Source organism: Cajanus cajan, chromosome 10 (genome assembly GCF_000230855.2).
Source record: "Cajanus cajan strain Asha chromosome 10, NIPB_CcT2T_4, whole genome shotgun sequence".
In the NCBI taxonomy this organism is placed as follows: Eukaryota; Viridiplantae; Streptophyta; class Magnoliopsida; order Fabales; family Fabaceae; genus Cajanus; species Cajanus cajan.
The window spans coordinates 37,952,286-37,973,511 of record NC_138526.1 but is presented as its reverse complement, the minus strand read 5'-3'; the positions used below and the strand labels follow the sequence as shown (position 1 = coordinate 37,973,511).

At 29.0% G+C, this 21,226-nt stretch overlaps 1 protein-coding gene across 1 annotated transcript; it reads left to right on the top strand.

Moving 5' to 3' along the window:
* The first annotated feature begins 3,952 nt into the window (after positions 1–3,952).
* LOC109815570 (uncharacterized) lies at positions 3,953–4,682 on the top strand. Its single transcript, XM_020380321.3, has 2 exons — positions 3,953–4,138; positions 4,240–4,682. Exons 1-2 carry the CDS (start codon positions 3,992–3,994, stop codon positions 4,489–4,491), a joined length of 399 nt encoding a protein of 132 aa, XP_020235910.3. The 5' UTR covers positions 3,953–3,991; the 3' UTR covers positions 4,492–4,682.
* The last annotated feature ends 16,544 nt before the right edge of the window (positions 4,683–21,226 follow it).

Sequence of the window (21,226 nt, the reverse complement as noted above, 5' to 3'; positions counted from 1 at the left end):
AAATATATTAGATAAGATATGTATATTTTTAATTAATATAATTATATTTTTGTAAAAGTATATTAATATATAATAAGTTATATTTATCAAATTATTAGTTTATCTATAAATATATTAATAATATTATGAAATATATAAATTTATTTATTTAGTAATAATAAATATATATCATTTGACTAATGAAAATCATAATATACGTTAACTTGAATAGATAAATAATTGTATAATTTTAAATATTGTGTATATATATATATATTAAAATTATTAAATTCTTAATGAGAGATACTAAAATCGCACAATTATAATATTTGAAGGGCTAAAATTGTTTAATTAAAAATTAAAGTACTAAAATCATACAATTGCAATCCTTTAGAGACTAAAATTACTCAATTAAAACTTTAGGATCAAAATTACACAATTATAATACACGAGGGATAAAAATATAATTAAACCTAAATATTTATATCGATACCGTAATTAAAAAATCATTATTTTCAAAATGATATGTAAATTCTAAACTTGATCAAATGTATTAGCAGCAGGTTAGTTACTCACTCATCTCATGACAATTCTTTTTTTGTATTTTTTTTCTTAATAACATACAATCACGATAAATCATTAGTATCTTAATAATTAATCACATTTTTTTTGTGAAAGTCTGTCTATCTTTTTTTGGGTGAATATTGAAATTGTGTGTTCAAAATGGGGCGAGAGTCTTCAATGGATTTTGGGCCAGTGTAACAACATCATTGGGCCAGCTTTAGTCCACACATTAAGCACGGACTCAGCTCGCAGTTTCAACTTGCTATTGGATTGCTTTCTACACCCAAATTTTTATTGGCTCATGATATATATATAATTTTCATATAAGTACATTTCCTTTTTTCTAAAAAAAACTTGAAAATATTTTTAATTTTTTAATTTTACACTTCCAACTTTCAATTTAGCTTTCTCTTCTTTTTCACACCTCTTTTCCTCTCTTTCAATTTTCACATATACTCTACTATTTTTCTCCTACTTCCCACCTTTTAGTAGATAGTTTTAATTCCTTTAACTTTTACATTACTCTTTTTTATTCTCCTCTTTTTCAATTTTTACATGCACCCAAACAACATAACTAGTGCATGACGATATTGTAGGCATATGCAGTTTCCTCGATAGCATCAAAGGTGTCTAGTCAGACACAATTTTTCTTCAAACACTTTCTCTCCTTCTACACTTTTAGAAACCTTAACATTTAAGTTAGTGTTTCAAAAAATATCGTTCAAAGAATTATTTTTAATATTTTTAAGAGTATTTTTTAAATAGTGAAGTTATTTTTTGAATTGTGTAAAATAACACACTTTTGGAAAGTACTTGTCAAAACACTAATTTTAGTGTTCGAAAGTAATTTTCAGAAGTGTGTTTTTTTATGTAATTCTAGAAAGTTCTTTTTATAACAGTAAATTTAGTGTTCTAAAAAGTATTTTCTAGAAGTATGTAAAAACAAAATTTTGGAACACTAAAATTAATGTTTCATGCAATTATTTTCTATAACACAAAATTTAATGTTGTGATTTTTAGAAGTGTAAAAGGAGAGGGAGTGATTGAAGAAATTGACTCGCAACCTTCGACATTATTTAGAAAGTTATACGTGTCTACAATATTACTCAAGATCAGCTTACATATTATTAGGCCTAAATAATCTTAAATTGATATTTTTCAAAATTAATAATAACATACTTTGATAGAAAATAAAAATATTTTAGAGATAAATTTAAAAAAAATATTTATATTTATATATCTTTTAGAGATAGATCTTTTAAAGTGAATTTTTAAGAATGCAAAAAAGTGACTTTTAAATTATGAAATTTTAAAATAATTATATAAATATTAATATAAAATATTTCTTGTGAAGGTAGCCTAAATGAGGGCATTATTGGTCTTACTCTTGGACCAATCCTGATAACATTGTCCCGCACCAATTTTATGTTTTAGGTGTATGTAAAAATTGAAAGAGAAGATGAAGAAGGTAATAATATAAAAATTGAAAGAGATCAAAGAGAGAAGAGAATAATATGAAAGTTGGAAAAAAGTCTATAACTATCTACTAAAATAGGTGAGGAGTAGAAAAAAAATAAGGGGACGCATGTGAAAATTAAAAGAAGGAGCAAAAGATATATGTGAAAAAAAAGAGAAAATGTTAAATTAAAATTTTAAAGTATAAAATTAAAAAATTAGAGAATAAAAAAATTAAAAATATTTTAAAAATTTATTTTTTAAATAATAAAAAAGATGTACTTATTAAAATATATATATATATATATATATATATATATATATATCATGCAAGAAATAAAAAATAAATGACTCATAATATATATATATATATATATATATATATATATATATATATATATTTCAGAACATTATTTGTATAAACAGTTACAATTTTTTGTTTTGAAATTGGTTTATATTTGTTCTAAAAAATAATTCTTGATATCATTACAACAAAATTTATTTTGTTATTATCAACAATTATTTAGTAATAATAAATTAATTATTTTTATTTTATAATTTAATAAAAATATTAATAATTAATATATAATAATTATTGAAAAGTATTTACATCATACTAAAATTTACTATTAATAATAATTATTTAATAAAAAAATTAAATCTCGCGTCAACTATAAATAAAATAATTAAAAAATATTATGAATTATTTCTTAAACTTTTAGTAATAATAAAAAAAATATATTAAATATTAATAAAAAAATGCCACAATTTATACACTTTTCTTGACTATTAGAAAAGTTTTTACCAGCATGCAGATTATTAAATGTTTTAACAGCATTACATACAATAATTAATATAAAAATACTGGTAAAAGATTTTGTAACAATTTTTATTATCATTAAAAATCATATTAATGTCACTAAAAGTCCATTTTATTATAATATATTTTTAATTCTTTTTTATGTCATTAAAACTATTTTTTAATTTTTTTTATTGTATGTGGACACTAGGAGGGCAAAGAAATATCTTTTTTAGAAGATATGAAAAAACTCCAATAAGAGAAAATTGGGAAACACAAAGGAATAATGTTTCTAGCTAGAATAGAGTGAAATCAAGTTTTCCAGAAAGAAGAAGAACAAAGGGCCTCAACGAAACAAAATATTATTTGAAGAAAAAAAAAAGGAAACGATACATTCAAGAACGCAACCTTTTCAGAAAAAAGAAAGAAAAAAAAGGTGTAGGGGTAGGAATCGACGTTTCTGGAAACAAGAGGGTTGAATGAAAAAAGAAGTATTTTTAAAAATGAATAAAATAGAAGGATATTAAAATTTATATATACCAAGATATAAATTTAGCTGAAATCACTTTCAGTCGAATTCTTTTTTTTTTTTTTAATTATATTTTTCTATTTATAAAATTTTGAGACTTTACTTGTGGGACCAAATCCAGTAAACTAATTAATAGCTTGGGTTTTATATATATCTGCACTGCCATGACAATAAAAAAATAAAATAAAATTCATCTAGAATGACTGTGTGGAGGAAAAACTCTTTGTCCGACCATACATAACGTGTAACTCACAAGTCAATAGCATCATCATCATGTGCTGATCACATAAAATCACGGTACAATAATTCCACCACAGCACAGTGTTTGTTTCCTATGCCATGCAAAAGAAAAAAAAAGAAGAAGAAGAAAGCTCTGGTTCTGGTAGTAGTAAGCAGAAGATTCATAGCATAAATCCCTTATTTTGGGAATATGTGTCGGTGAAAGAGAGTGTCATATCCTATATACATTGTTCTTGTCTCTTCCCTTTTCACCGATCAATCCCTTGACAAGTGTCATGCAATAATCACACTAAACGTGTTGAGTTGCTAATTCTCCATTTCTCATGACTCATGCTAACCACATGCACCACGTGTCACACTTCTCTCCATAGTACTCTTTCTTATAAAACCTTATTCCCTATGCATACCACATATACACAAAAAAAATGGCACAGAGATTTCCCTTTGTTGTTTCCTGCAAAAGTTTTGTCAAACACCTCCAATCAACCACTTCTAAAGCTGCTATTGTTAGTAGCAATAGCAACATGTTGTGCATCACAAATGCTAATGCTCATGCTCATGTGCATACTCAAGTACAAATTAACCTTCCCTTATGGTTATATAATTAATTGCACATAAGCTAGCACATGATCATTTTTGGCTAATTTCCTAACTAGTATATATGTGCATGCAGGGTGGTGATTCAAATATTGTAGGAGCAGCAAAAGAAGGGGCAGTGAAAGCAAGAGAGGTGGTGGAGAATGTGGGAGAGAAGGCTAAGGAAACAGTGGAGACAGCTTTGGATGCAGCAAAGAAGAGTGGAGAATTGGTGAGAGATTCTTCAACAACCATAATGGCTGAGGCTGATACCAATGTTGTCGACACAGTTGAGTACAGATGTACTGAGGGTTTGGGGGGGCAGCTTGGAGATGGCCATGATATATAATATAGTTTTAATTTTATTTCCATGCATGCATGCATGGGAATTATCTATATATCCTATGGTTTTTCCTCTTTTTGTCACTTTAATCTGTTATGGGTCATAGAAGATTGAACGAAGTTAAGTTAGCTAATGTTATATATGCTTCATTATGTTGTTGTATAAATAATCTATAAACATTGTTCACTTTGTTTGGAGATACATAGGAATCCATATTATATAATGTCATTTGAATCATCTCTTGTGAGATTTAAAGCAAACACACCCTAGAAGCACATTCATTTGTTATATATTTTGTTCTCATATTTTTTTTATTCATGAAAATCAAAGTGCTTTTTAAGGAATTTATAACAAAATTATTTTAAGGAATAATAATAATAGTTAGTTTTATTTTATAGAAACGGTGAAAATATAATTTTTATATTGTTTTAGAAATAGTTCCATGTATCAAAAATATATAAATAAAAATTGTATTTTTTTTAATATTAATTTTACAAAATAAAAGTATAGTATCATTATAATTATTTACAAAATAAAAATATAGTATCATTATAATTATTTATAAAATAAAACATTTTTTTTGACACCAATAAAAACATATTTTTATAAAAACAGCAGGTATTTTACTATCAGTTACCTGGGCTTTTCTTTAGACCAGCATATATAGGTGGAAATAAATAAAGCAATGCTTTACCATCTCATTTTCTAATAAAACTTGAATTAAAAAATATATATCATGTCTCTTAAATTCTGGGGGAGATATTTATCTACAACAGTGTAGAACTAGCAACATGGCATGAGTGAGTATATATGGACAAAATTATTAATTCAAAAATCTCTGCATTCACCGTTCTTAATAAATATTGTATAAATACGTTTATCCAAATCTGTTTGACTTTTATTTTTCAATTTTCACAAATTAATGACAAATAATTGATGTGCTTGCCAACATGAGATCTCTAACTCAACTTGTATATCAAACTCAAATTTAGCCTGATTAATGATCTATTTGCACATTAGTTAAAATATTTTGAAGCCTAATTATTAGGCTAAAATTTTAATTTAGTTCCGTATAATATTAAAAAAATTTAATTTGATCTCATTTTAATTTTTTTTTAATTTAATCTTAATTTATTTAAAATATTTTAATGTAGGATTTTTGTCTAAATTTTACAAACACGTTACGTAATTTCAAATCACGGTTACGGCCGTGATTCATACCTGCTGTTAAATCACGCTAGGCACGATCACGCCGCACTGCGCCACCTCGTTTCCAGCCTCGCCAGGCTTAGCGAGGTCGACACCGAGGCTGAATTGCTCGCAGTGGAGCTCAAGTCCGATCAAGTATCCACGCTTATCGACTGTTGGAAGGGAAACGCCTCTCCACCTCGCGATGCGTCTCAGGATTTACGGTTTTCTGTTGAGATTCTCATATGCATCGATGCTGATTGGAGCTTCCAGAACGAAATGGATAAGAACCCTTGGAATCACTCACGGACCTTTAACACTGTTCGTGAAATTTGGACAGAATATTATTTCAATAAATTGAGACTAAATTTTCACGGGCCTTTAACACCGTTTGTGAAATTTGGACAGAAATCTTATATTAAAATATTTTAAATAAATTGGGACTAAATTAAAACAAAAAATTAAAGAGAAATTAAATTAAATTTTTTTAATATTATAAGAGACTAAATTAAAGTTTTAGTCTAATTATTAATATTATATATTTATTTATATATAATATTAAAGATTTTTCATATGTTACATTTTTTGTAATAGGGTTTTTCCAGTTGTCATATTAATTAGTCAAAGACGTTTTTTTTTTACATGAATTGTAAATTTCATTGCATGCGTTTCTCTCACATGTAATATTTAAATTTCTCTCTCTCAATTTTGATGTCATAAAAAATTTCTAACTAATAAAAAAATTAAAATTGAAAGGATAAAAATGCCAAAGGAATAAATATACACACATGATAAATAAATGAAAGTTAATTAGAGAAAATTAAATTAATAAAGTAATAATATGAAACAATTTTAAGAAAATGTGAACGAAAAAAAATTTCAACCTTAAAAATTATATATAATATACTCATAAACAGATATAAATTCTAATAAAAATATCAAACTAAAAAAAATAATTTATATCCTCTATACCAATCATAGTTAAATATATTAAAATTGAACTATATATTGAGCTGGCACTAGAGGCTTGTATTTGAAACTCAATATTATCATAAAAAAAAGAATATATATATATATATATATATAATTTTTAATCTGACGGTTGGATTTTTAAAATTCACAATTAATATAAAGTTATTAAGCGGTTTACACCGGTGTCGTTTGAACCCTCCTCATATATATATATGTTAATCACTAAAGTTGACATGCATAGTGTAATAGGTTTAACTTTTATTATTATAAAAAATATAATAAATATAGTTTTAAATTTGAATCTTAAGTTAAACTTTTGTTACTATTATGAAAAATAGGATAAAGATAAAATTTTAGCTTCGAATTTTAATGTATTATAAAAAAAAATAAAAAGATAGAATTTTAAGTGTCATAAAAATATAATACATTTAGTAAATATGTAGGTTTTTTTAATAAAAAAAAAGATTAATTTTTGAATACTAATTATTGGTTGAGGGATATCTTTATAGTTCAAACAAAAAAGGAAAATAAATATTAGTTAATATCAATATAACAAAATTTATTATTATCGATAATTATTTAACTGTGATAAATTAATTATTTATATTTTATTATCTAATAAAAATATTAATGATTAATATATAATAGTCATTAAAAATGTATTTACATCACACCTAAATTTATTATTAACGATAATTATTTATTGAAAAAAAATTAAGTCCCATATAGACTATAGATAAAATAATTAAAGAGTATGTAAGTATAAAACAACTATCACTTTTATAAGTCTCACATCTTTTAGGAGATAAGATAATTAAAAAAATAAAAAAAAATTCAAGTCTCACATGGACTATAGATAAAATAATTAAAGAATACATAAGTAGAGAGCAATTCTTATTTACAAGTCTCACTCTCACATCTCTTAGGAGATAAGATAAGACAATTAAAAAAATAAGAAAAAAAACTTGAGACTTCAACTATAGATAAAATAATTAATTAAAAAATAAGATAATAGATGACAATTCTTATCTTACAAGTTTCACATCGATTAGAGATAAAATAATTAAATAGTATTATGAATCATTTCTTAAATTTTTAATGACAATGACAAATGCCACAAATTTTTTTTACATTTTTTCGAACCATTATAAGAGTCTTCACCAATATGCAGACGTCGTTAAATATTTTAACGACGTTTCATACAATAACTAATGTTAAAATGGTGATAAAAAATTTTATAGCAATTTTTATTTCTACTAAAAACTATATTAAATATTATTAAATATTTATTTTATTGTAGTGTATATAAAATTAGTAATATATTATTGTGGTGTTGGTTTTTGTTCTTTGTTAGAAGTAAATAATAATATTATTAACTGTAAAAGTGTAAAGGATGAAAATGTTTATAAGAAAACAATTAAAAAACATTAACAAACAAGTTATAGTAATTACTTATGTATCAGTATTTTAGCCTATGCAATATATATGTATTAAATTTTATAATAAATAAATATGTTAATAAATATTATGTTTAAATATATTATATGTAAAATTTATATAAATAGATAATTTTAAATATATAAATTATATTTAAGATTTATAATAAATAATTTATTTTATGGTACAATATTATTTTTATTTATTGATAATTTATTTAAAATATTAGAATTTAATTAATAAATAAAATCAGATAAAAAAGCTATTTTTTTTAAGTCTTCTAATCAATAAAAGTCTTAAAAATAATCTAGAGATTCTTGTTTAATATATAAAAATTGATTAAAATTTATAATAAATTATTAATATTTAATTTATAAATAATTATAATAAAGAAAAATTAAATTAAATAATTTTTTTTTATACAAAATCTCTTATTAAAAAAACGTCCCTAAAAATACTCTCATATAAAATAGAAATTCTTATTTAATATATAGATATATTATGTTTGAATATATAAATTATATTTAAAATTAATATACATGTATATTTAATTTATTTATTATTTTTTTAAAATTATTAATATTTAATTTATAAAATAATTATGATAAATAAAAATTGAAGTAGATAAGAAATTAAAAAATTCATACATATCTTTTCATAAAAGAAAATTTTTAAAAATATTCTAATACAAGATAGAACTTTATATTTAACATATAAAGGGTTGATTATTATATGAACGGCTAATATATTTTCATAATATTCCTAATCACTTTGCTCTTACATAATAAATATTTAAAAGAAAAAAAACTCAAAGCTTATGAGATAAGGGAGTAATTAACAAATTGACCGTGCTACATGTATCAATCTGAGTTATCATTTTTACAAATCAATTAACAATTTATGAATTTAACAATTACAAGCTCAATCTCTTTGAACGTAACCAATGAAATCGAAAAAGAAGGTCAACAGATGGTGAAACTGAACTTAGCATGTATGACAGTAAGAGAAAACAAGTCAATTATGAACATATTATAGACGTACTGGATCGATCTTGTCATGAAAATACAAGAGAATCAGATACTGTTGTCGGTTTCTTTGCCAAAAACTATGTATAAAATAAAGGCAAAAGCGACAAAGCATTGATCAGAGAAAAAGAGCCAATGACCAGTTTTCCTGTATCTGTGAACAAGACACAAAGGTAACTTCAATACTTCATCATATCTATGCTACAAAACGCGTTCCGTGAAAACAAGATTTTGATTTTATGCCTTTATTCATAGGTTACCAAAATCTTGGGACCAACAATAAATTCTAAGCTTCTTGCAATGCCTATGCAAGCTGTCTCCCCACTATATCCCTTCTTTACAAAGACAAGCAAGGATGTCACCACAAGTGTTTCTAATTCTTAGTTCTTACTTTTGTCCTTTCGTATACAATTCTTCACAACTGTCCTACACATTGCTAAAGACACCAGAAAAGAAGGACCATTTGTCATGCTATCACAAATGCACACTTCTCTCCCCACCTACACATAACTATGAGATAATCAAATAACTACATGCATAATCATCTAACGTAAAAATTGTTTCAGCTTTATTAATAATATCGAGTTTATAAAATTAGTCTAACTGAACTTTATTGTCCATAATATAGCTAGTATTTCCAAACATGAGATGGATTATGGTTGGATTTGGCAATTCAATTGTATTCTTCAAACAAAATTTTTTACACTTTTCAATATACCAAACTGAGAAGTAAGTTTTATTTTTCCATTGAATGTGGATTCGTAATTTTTATCAAACACTTTGACTCTAATGAAAGTATCTGGGTACCAAAAGAAAAACTATGAAATATGGGCTATTAAGCTTTAATATTGACTTGGTGCATGAGCTGCAAAACACAAATATAATTAATGTTGAGAGAAATAATAAAAGGAAGAGCAAGGGGACCAAAACCAACTCAACATGAGAGTGATGGCCATGATTTTTTTGGGTGAAATCTATACAGTGTGGCATTTTGATTCTCATGGCCAGAAGGGAAAATATAAGAAGAGAAAGCAAAACAAAGCAAAATCAGGCTGATGTATATAATACGAATGGTAATACAATTGTGGCCAAACATCATTTATGCCAATGAAATTTGATTTGTATCGATTTAGTTTTCTGCTTTCACATGTTATTAATTAGTTATGATGAAGTCAGTTTTTCACCTAATTATATATATATATATATAATACAAAGATACCACATACCGAACAACATGACTAATTGCATTGTGATTGAAGGGATATGCTTTAAATACCAATGAGCGTATACCTATAAATATGTAATGCAATGAATTAGAAAGATCTGGTTTAAGAAGCTTTATGACTTGCATATGTAGCACGAAAGGTAGTAATTCTAATTGCATTCCTTGATGTTGGAACCAAGTTGATAAAAACACTTTAAAAATTGGAGATATTATCAAAGGTAATAATTCTATTTTGGAAGATTTATTTTAATTGAAGATTACTAATAACTAAGAATCTTATGAAAAGAAATATTATATTGGGAGAAGGTGGATTTATTTGTCATTTTTGTTGTATATTGAAAAAAATAGTTTCACATGTTTTCTTCTCCCATCAGGAATTTGATAGAGTTTGGAAGGAATGCTACAAATGGGATGACATTTCAACTGTCTTACCTGCAACTGTTGCTCAACATTTTAACTATTTGTCATACTTTTCTCCTTTTAACATAAGGGATAGATAGAAGGTTGTGTGGTGCATAATTATTAGGAACTTACGAGAACATAAAAACAACAGTGTATTTAAAGGAATGAATTTTGATAGATGTTGACATCTTGGGCCTATTAATTTGAGATTCAATAAAAAAAATATTTTGATTTTAGCTTTGATCAATGAATAGTAAATTTTAAAGTTTACATATTTTATGTCATCAATTAAGAAAGGACATTTATCGTTATGAACAGTGTATAAGTGTAGATAATAGGTTTAATAATTTTTTTTTTTTTTTTTTTTGTGTAAAATCAATTTTGGTCATAAGTTATCCATTTTAGTTGTAAGTATTTTGGGATGATTTTTGTTTGTAATATAAATGTGTTGCTTAGAAGGAAAATGTATATTTTTATTAAATGTGACACATGTATTGAATGCTCTTTATACCCTTTATTCTCTTATTCCATGAAATAAATTTTTTTTATAATATATATATATATATATATATATATATATATATATATATATATATATATATATATATATATCACAGACGAATTTGAACTCAATGACATAACATAATATAACAAGGGTATCTAAAATCCTTATCATAGGTGCCTACTGAAACATAAAATAGAACATATGGGCGACAGTGCAAATCTAACTTGCTTTTCCTTTAAAATGTCAAGTTAAAAAGCACTGGGGTAAAAGTCAAGGTAAAGGCTTCATTTTTCACTCTCCTTTACAAAAGCTTTTCTAAAAGTTTTTATGAAGTTTTTATTTATTTATTTATTTATTTATTTATTTATTTATTTTTATAACTAAAATCTCAGCGAAATAGAATAGAATACAAAAAGAAAGAAAGAAAATAAAGTAGTGTAAAAGTATCGCGATCGTTTTATTATTTAAAGTAGACAAAATGAAAATGATTATAAGTTAACTATTTAAATATTATACATTTATTTTAAATGCATTAAATTTTCATAAACCTTGATTTTTCCAATACTTAATAAAAGATAATTTCCCTCATTTTCCATTCTTTTTAAGTCTCATTTTCAATGTCTAAGTATCTAAATTATAAATATTAATTACTCAGAGAGCTATATCAATTTTCACGGTTACAAATCTTAGGGTTATGTTATTTGTTGGATGGAGAAATATTTTAATCAATCGGAGAGTTATATCTTTATAATTTATTGAATTATTTAGGGAATTTATATACACATCTTCATATTATTAAGATATTATTTATTTTAAATTTACACTTTTATAGTTTTATTTTTAGTCACTACCCAAAAAAAATCTAATCAATAAAGTATATATGTTTTATAAACTTTTATTTCTTCTTTTGTTTTAACAATGTGTAACTTTATTTGTATTCTAACAATCATCTCCTCAATTAAAGAACCTAACCTTTCATTCATTGGAACTTATCTTTATTTATGTTGCAAATATTTAGATTTAATTTATTTTGATTATTTTAGAATTTATTTTCTTATATTTAGAATAGGTTAATATTTGATTTTTCTACAATTTTTCTTTATATATAGAACTTGAGAATAAAATTAGATCATGTTCTTTCAATAAAAATATATCCTTACAAAATTAAATATAAAATAATTCATCATTATCTAGAATCAAGGTTCTTACAACCTATGGAGATGGAAGTCAAAACAAATTTTTCACAAATTTTTTCCACCTTTCTTTGATGGAGAAAGCTATGACCTTTAGGTTGTGAGAATGAAGACATATACCTAAAGGCTTTAGATTTCTTGGAAGTCAAGGAAGAAGATTATAATGCTTCAATGCTATTAAACAATCTCACATAGCCCAAATGAAAATTCACAAAGAAAGGAAAATCAAGAAGGCAAAGCAAAGAGTTGTTTGTTTACCTGAGTCTCACAAAATGTTTTCATTGGAATCATGACTCTCAAATCACCAAAAGCGGTTGTTTTACCTTAAGGAAGAATATGTAGGAGATTAAAGGATTCAAAGCATGCAAGTGCTAAATTTAATGAGCGATTTTGAATTACCAAAAATAAAAGAATCTGAGACAATCAAACAATACTCAGACAAATTCCTTAGCATCACTAATAAGGTATGATTATTAGGAACACAATTTATTGATTATAGAATTGTTAAAAAAAATTTCTAGTAATTGTACATAAAAGATATGAAGCTTCAATAACGATCTTGGAGAACACAAAGGATTTTTGTATTGATCATTTTGGCAAAGGTGTTACATGCATTGGATGCATTAGAACAAAGAAGACTTATGAGATAAGAAGGAATTATGGAGGCTATATATTTAGCCAAATGGAAGAACAACAATGGTAACGAAAAATAGAAGGAATCGTTTTAAGAGGACGACCAAAATAATAACATTTAAAATTTTCCACCATGTCTTTATTGCAAAAAGACTAAATCATCCACAACAAAAATGTTGGGGAGGCCTAACGTAAAATGTTATAAGTGTGGGTAACTAAGACACGAGGAAAAATTATGCACATCTCGCAAGCATTAGAAGAAGGCAACATTGCTGAAAATCAACAAGAAGAAAAAGAATAATTACTCCCAATGTCACACTTTACAATCAAAAAACCCTCAAAGGCTTGATTTATTAAGTGGTTGTACAAATCATATGACTTATGACCGAAAACTCTTCAAAGAACTCAAAGAAGATGATATTTCCAAAGTTCAAATGGGAAATGGAGCACACCTTGTGGTAAAAGGCAAAGGAACAATTGCTATTAAAAGTCATTCAAGTTTGAAATTAATATTTTATGTCTTGTGCCTTCCTAATATTAATTAAAATTTGTTGAGAGTTGCTCAATTGTTGGAAAAAAAGACTACAAAGTGTTATTTGAAGATAAAAATTGTATGATTAAACATATAAATAACAAATAAGTGCTCAATGTTCATATGAAAGACAAGAGTTGTGCTTTAGATTTGGTGAAAGAGAATTTAATTATAAATGAAGATACAAATGAAGAGCACAAAGATGTATGTCTTCAAAAGAAGTTTGATGATTGTTAAGTCTCATTTATACATATGTTTAGATAGGAATTATTAAACAATTCCACTCATCCCATGCACTCTTGCAATATAATTGTTCTCTTTTTTATTCAATTTTTGTGCAGATATAACTAACCCAAAATTCATCTAACAATATCTTGATACACCTCATTTTTTGTGCAGGTATCACTACTACAATATGCACATTCTACATCGGTTCTCTAAAGCCATCTACATCGGTTTTAGAACCGATGTAGAATAGACCGATGTAGAAAATGTATAGTTTTTTACATCGGTTCTGAAAAACCGATGTAGATTTATGCTTAAATCTACATCGGTTCTCTTGAGAACCGATGTAGATTGATTTTTTTTTTAAAAAAAAATCATGCTTATTTGTAGGGCAAACAGCTCCTGAAACTTTACTCTCAAACATCAGTACAAACAGTTAACGAAAAATCAAATGCTTTAAGACGCACTATTTGTTGTCAATCTTATTACTATATAATAATAATGATGATGAGATCAATGCCTAAATGGAAGCAAATATATAATTATTGAAAAACGGTAATGGATCAGCAAAATAGGATAAATAATGGTAATTTAAAATTAATGTTAAAGATAAATTTACACATAGAACACTAGTTTCAATCTCTAACATAAACATATTCAGAACTCCTAATATTTATAAGAAAAAAAGTTAAAATAAATATACTCATAAGAGATAAAGATTCTAACCCGGATATTTATCCATGGTTGAATCATATACGGGTTTTTTTACCTTGTGAAATTTCTTGAACAATCACTGGAATAGGAATACCAGAGTATGAATCGCCACCAATGTAAACTTGATTTGACAAAAAATTTGGATGATCAATCAACCACTACAAACATTTGAGCATGATTGTCACAACATAATTGACTAACAGATTTAGCTGCAATCAAAAGGTGATAATTGTGAAATAATAAAAACAATGAAAACAAAATAATAGAATTAAGATAAAGGTCTACATATTTTCTTAAAATTGTATATTCTTTTATAAATAAGTTATCAATACAAAATATCACCCACTCTATTAGAAATTTGGCTAACCATTTTAGTATTTAATCATATTTTTTCATTTATAAAATTCGTTATTAAGAACTTGTTTAAAAAATCAAATCTTTAATTAAAGAAACCATTTTTTTTTGTAAAAAAATATACTCGAATGATAGACTTATTATTTGGAACGGGGAAAATAATATATAAATAAATTAAATAAAAAAGAAATTATTAGATTAAATAAAATAAAGCAGACAAGTAGAAACCTGAAGCTGTGGAAAGTCTTCCCTCATCAGGAACTCAACAAAGCGAGAAACTACACCGGTTTGTATAACCTCCTCAATTGGAGGACTACGTTCTGATACATAAAAACTAAATTAAGTAATTCACCAAATGTCTATTAAAATTCATCAAACAACATATTAAACACAGAAGCCAATCCGAACCAATCGAAAGCAGCTTCCAAAACTGAGTGGTGGCCTCGAGTTGCAGGTTATTATCATCAGTCCCCACCCACCCCTGCCCTCAAAAAAATAGAGAAAAGAATAAATCAAAGAAACAGAAACAAGAGAACAACTCCCAGGGGAAATTAACAAAACTGCAAAAAATTCAAAACATAGGTTTTAAAAGAAAAATTCAAAACTGCAAAAACATAAAAGAAAAGGAAATTAACAATTAGAAAATGCAACGTTTTTTTATCAGGGGAAGATGTGGATATATTTTGAAATCAACTGACAACCAGACTTTTTAACACTAGTTTCAATCTCTAACATGTTAGGTTACACATCCAATGCCAGTTTTAAAATTCTGAAAGACACCAATGCAAAGTGAAAAAAATGATTGGCTCGAGTCAGTCCAAGAAGCAAAAGATCTAATACCAGCCCATAATATTGAACAACAAAGGAAGCAAATTGTATGCCACGTATAAGACCATATGAATTGGTGTGGCTCATATCCTTGTATGACAACACAACATTGTTCTTTGCAGTGACATAATCAGCAATATTATGGTCTAGAACCAGTCGAAGAAGCCTGCAACATCAAAAATAAATTTAGAATTGAAAATAGCCAAGTACATTCACAAAGTGATTTATATAACACATACTTGTTGAGCATTGTTAAACCAATCTTCTCAAAGAATTTCTCAAAGGGATAGAATCCCGAAGCCTGCAACAATGAATCGAAATTACATTACAGTGGCCAATTGAATTTAGAAAGAAGAACAAGAGTGAGAGTGACCTGATAGGTTTTGTCGGCAACAATGAGGCCATGGAAAGAGCTCCAAACGAGAGAGTTGTTAGCGATGCTGTCAACGAGTTTTCTATCCACATCCACGTACTCCAACAGACCTTCACTTTCACCTTCATACATACTGAAATTGAGAGAACACAGATTCTGAGATAGACAAAAGCAAGTTTTCATTTTTCTTTTTCCTCCCACCTGCGAGTCCGCTGGCGCCTGCAATACGCCCTCTCCCATGTAGTGGTCAAGCAGGACAAGCTTATCCTCTTGCACATTGAGAACCCTACCTCTTGGCACATCACCATTTCCACCTTCCTCAAGACGCCTTCCTTGGGCACCTCCGCCACTGCCTCCTTCGACCTCGGAGGCCCCTGCCGCCAAAGGGGATGGCGTCGATTTTATGGAAGAGATGAAGCACGCTTGCAAAACCTCCCAACCAAAGACAAAGGTCTGCACCATGAGGGTGGAGACCGATGGCAGAGATAGGGCCTCCACCATTCTCTCCCATAGCAAAACCTACGACTTTGAGCTCACATTTTCGGACAGCTCCTCCAAGAGTATTTGTGGATTTGGAGCACCACCACATTTTGGGAGAGCTCCGGCCGTTCGTGGATTTGGAACACTAACAACTAGGGTTTTCGTGAGTTTGAGGGCCAGCACCAAAAGACCTCGTGAGGGTATTGTGTCGAGAGAGGGTTCAGTTGCGAGTTGCGTGTTTTGTCATCACTTCTACATCGGTTACATGTAAACCCGACGTAGAATAATTTTGTAATTTCATTTTTACATCGGTTAAGGGTAAAACCGATGTAAAATTGTTTACATCTACATCATTTTTTTACAAAACCGATGTAAATATGTTTACATCTTTTATTTATTTACAAAACTGCCACCGCATTTCTTATTTACATCGGTTCTGTTAAAACCGATGTAGATGTAGCGATGTTAAATAGTGTTTTTCTAGTAGTGTATTGAGTTAAAGAGTTGAGGTTGAAGACCCATGGGATTGGAAATTTAAGGAGCTAAGGAGCAGGAGAAGAGTACCTATGCCGGGCGCAAGACTACCCATGCCGGGCTTGGTCAAGACAGAGAGCACCACTCTGTAACTCAGCATTGTGCCGGGCGCAAGAGTATTCGCGCCGGGCGTGCCTCGAGACAGAGAGCAATTAAACTCTCTTGAAGATATCGCGCCGGGCGCAAGAGTATATGCGTCGGGCGTATCTTGAGACAGAGAGCATCTAAACTCTCTGAAAGACCATGCGTCGAGCGCAAAACATAACGCGCCGAACGTGTAAACCCTATCCTGTCTCACCCAGCTCGTATTTGAGCAAAGTTTCGAGGCTCATTCCCTCATTCACACATTGGGCGACTTCTAGGAGCTAAGGAAGGGATTCCCGGTGCTTGAGACCGTTTGTGTGTGAGTCTTTCCATCGGTTCTTCCATCTCTCTTCCATCTCTATTTTTGTTTTACCCTCATTGTTTTGAGCGGTTCTACCCATTATTTTGTGGAGTTAGATATAACTAACGAAACTTTCTTGTAATCTTCACTTTATTAATGATATATATGTTGTTTCATTCCTTGTTGTGTTATGTTTCTATTCTTAATGCTTGCTTTGGATTGATCCTCCTTTGCTTGATATAGAGTCCATTGGTATTGGAAAATAGCCTTTTGAACTAGCTCTGAAACAAATATCTAGTGGAAAATGTATCTAGGAATGGAGCTTCGCCCATTAGTAGTCTTAAACCCTAACCTGTAATGCGGGTGTAAGTATTGGATACTCAAGGAATTGATATTCACTATCTGCTCCTAGGCTCTTGCTCTAAGGGATTAAGTTTGAGTAAACATATGGGTTGACTAGGCAATCAGGAGAACAAAGATTCATCAGTGTGAAGTTTGGTGATATCTGACCCCACAATCATACAAAATCACAATACCATTTCTATCCCTTCCACACACAAACAACAATAGTTTTATAGGTTTTAACATTCCAATAGTCATAACCTTTATTTGAATTGCATGACAACCTATGAAAAATTAGAATTATTTTTTAGTCACAAATAGTCATTAAATGCTTATTTTACCTACTAGTCCTTGTGGATACGATTTAAATTTACTACTTGAACGGCCGGTATACTTGTCGTGTTTGAGTCCGTTGATAAAATAAAAATGATTTATAACAAAGACAGAAACTAATGTCAATGGAAATCTCAACAATGATCAAGGGAAGAATGAAGGTGATGAAAAACTATCTTCAAAAGAGAAGTTCGAGTCAAATGCCAAAATGGTCTTACTCAAAAGATTGTAACAAAAATCACAAAACAAAATAAAAAGAAGAAAGTAGTTAAAAAGAGAAAAAACAAATTTTGAAATTAAAATCCAAATTGGGTGATAAAGATATTAAATCAAGGAAGAGTCATTATAGGTACAAAATATATAGGTATAAATCTATTTGACATATATATACATATAATTTTAGTGTTGATTTTGAATAAGATTTAACATATGTTATGTGTTATTATAGCCTGCCTATACATACATTTTTAATAATATATCAACATATATCGTATATTTAGTGTAACGTAGTAAGTTGATTCAGAATTTTAGTGAATGCTAGAGAGAAAAGTATATAAGGTTTTCTTTGAGAATAGATCCTCATAAGATCATTCTTAAAAAAACCTAGAGAGAAGTTTTAGAGAGAAGGACTCTGAGTCCGTGAGCTCCTTTCTCTCCCAAATTTCTCTGTTTGATTCTTCTTCTTCTCTAGATCACTAATTCCTTCTGTCTTTTCTTGAAATTCAGGCGAGGAAGCTTGTTTTGGAGGATTGAAGTCCGCGGGTTGAGTTTTAGGGGAAAATCTTATTCTTCTTCCTCTTCTTGGCTATTATGAGCCAATCTTCAAGTGAGGGAAGCTAGGATGTAGGTTGTTTGATTGCATGTTAGTTTAGGAACTCAATTAGTGCATGAATTTTGAGAAGAAATAGTTGAATTGGATGATTCCTCATTTTAGGGGTTTTAGGAAAAAATGGGTTTTTTTTTTGTGACTTTGATGCATTAAGTGGTTGCATGTTGAATTTGAGTTTGTTTTTGAGTTGTATGGAGCCTATGTATTTCATTTCATGGATTGCATGTGGCTGGATTTGCTGATTTTCAGGTTTTGATGCAATTTTTTTGGAGTTTTGGAGGTTGTTGTTTGAATTTGCACCGAACGCATGTTTTTGGCGCTAGGCGTGCATTCATCAGGGACTACCATTGCCAAATCACGCCAGGCGCAAGGTTAGTCGCGCCAAACACGAATTGAAATAGGAGTCTCTAGATGAGTCACGCAGGACGTGGGGAGAGCCACGTCGGGTGTGATTAAGATAGTGGCCTTGTATGCTCGTGTTACTGATGTGGCACCAGGTACAGGGTGGGTGCGTTGGGCGTGGAGACCCTTATAGGTCTCTGTCTAATTTGGCGCTGGGCGCAGGATGTGTGCGTCAGGCGTGGAGACTCTTAGGAGTCTCTACCTACAAGGATGTCGGGCGTAATAATGCTACACCGGGCATGAAAGAGCCTTAGAACTCTCGGATTGGGTTCAGGCCAGGCACAAACTGACTTGCGTCGGGCGTGAGTATGTTCGGTATTATGATTGAAAAATGATGAATATTGTAGTATGTTGAGAAGACATAGTTGCAAGTTGAGAGTTGTATGTTGAACCTTAGTTGTGTATTTGTGTAGAGATGTTATATGTATGAATTGAATGAGTGTTTGTGTTGTTAAATTGTGTTGTTAAAGTTGTGAGTTACCTGCATTATTCAAGTTGAAAGTTGATTTAGATGATGAGTTGAAACCTGTGTTGATTGTGCTGTGATGATGAGTTGTTGATCACTAGGACTAGAGGAGAATTTTTTGAAGTTGCTCATCTCATTGTGTGGATTGAGATAGTTGTGGTAGTTTGAGAGCCCAAATTTGTTGAAAAACTGTCCTTGGGAAGTTGTCCCTTGGAGCGGATTTTGTGTTGTTCTCCTCTAGGAATTAGTTGATCCCGTGTGTGAGCAAGGTCGAGACACACGTGTATGAAGCGACCACGGTATAAGGGTCAAGTCGAGCTATACCGATTACAAGCGACCAAATTCGAGTAAAGTACGAAGTTGGGAACTTAATTCCTAACTGAGTATCAGAGGGTTGTAGTATTTGGAGGATAGTCAGTAGGCTAATCCCATAGGTAGCTTAGTTAAGCTAGCTAATGTCATGGTAGGCCTAAACCCAGCTGTCCTATCCTGACAAAGTACTATACTTCCTTGTTTAAGTAGCAAAGTTTGAGAAACCGTTATCGTGTTGTGGATTATTATCCAAATTTGTTGTTTACCTAGCAAGCCCAAAAAGGTTCTGTGTTGTCGATTCGGTAGGACCTAGCCACTTAGACTACTCACCCTATGTTGTAGGAGATCTCCGAGTTGAAATGCGTGACGACACATATGTGTTGATGTGTTGATACAATGTTGATTCATGTGTTGTTGAAGTGATGTTAAGATGTGTAGTATATGTGTTGTTTGTTGCTGGTGTTGAATGAGAAAATGATTTTATGTGTTGATGTGTTGCATAATTAATTATGAGTTGTTTATTTTACCTAGCTTACCCTTGCATATTTCCATATGATTTGGATTGCGATGATCATACATGGTATGGGAGCAGGGCAAGGATAGGTTGGAGAATAGCAATGGAGCCATAGGTGGTGCTTGGAGTTAGATTTTGTTATTTTTGTAGACTACTGGTTGTTGCCAGATACTTATATATATATATATATATATATATATATATATATATATATATATATACTTGTATATGGTTGCTGGGCAAGCAACGTAGTTGTACATATTCTTCAGATGTAGATGTGTATATTTTATATTACTGTTTCAGTATATGTATATGCATAATTAGTTGTGTTGTGACGGCTATGACGGGTCGTTACATTTAGTATAGATAAAAATAATTTTTTAGTGACACATATTATGTTATTACAGAGTATGTGTTGCTATATGACAATTTCTTTTATAGTATTTAAATTACTAGGATAACTACATCTGAAATATAGTTAGTTTTGGTATTTGTTGAACTGTCACAATAATCTTTAAAAAAAGTGTCTTAATAGTTA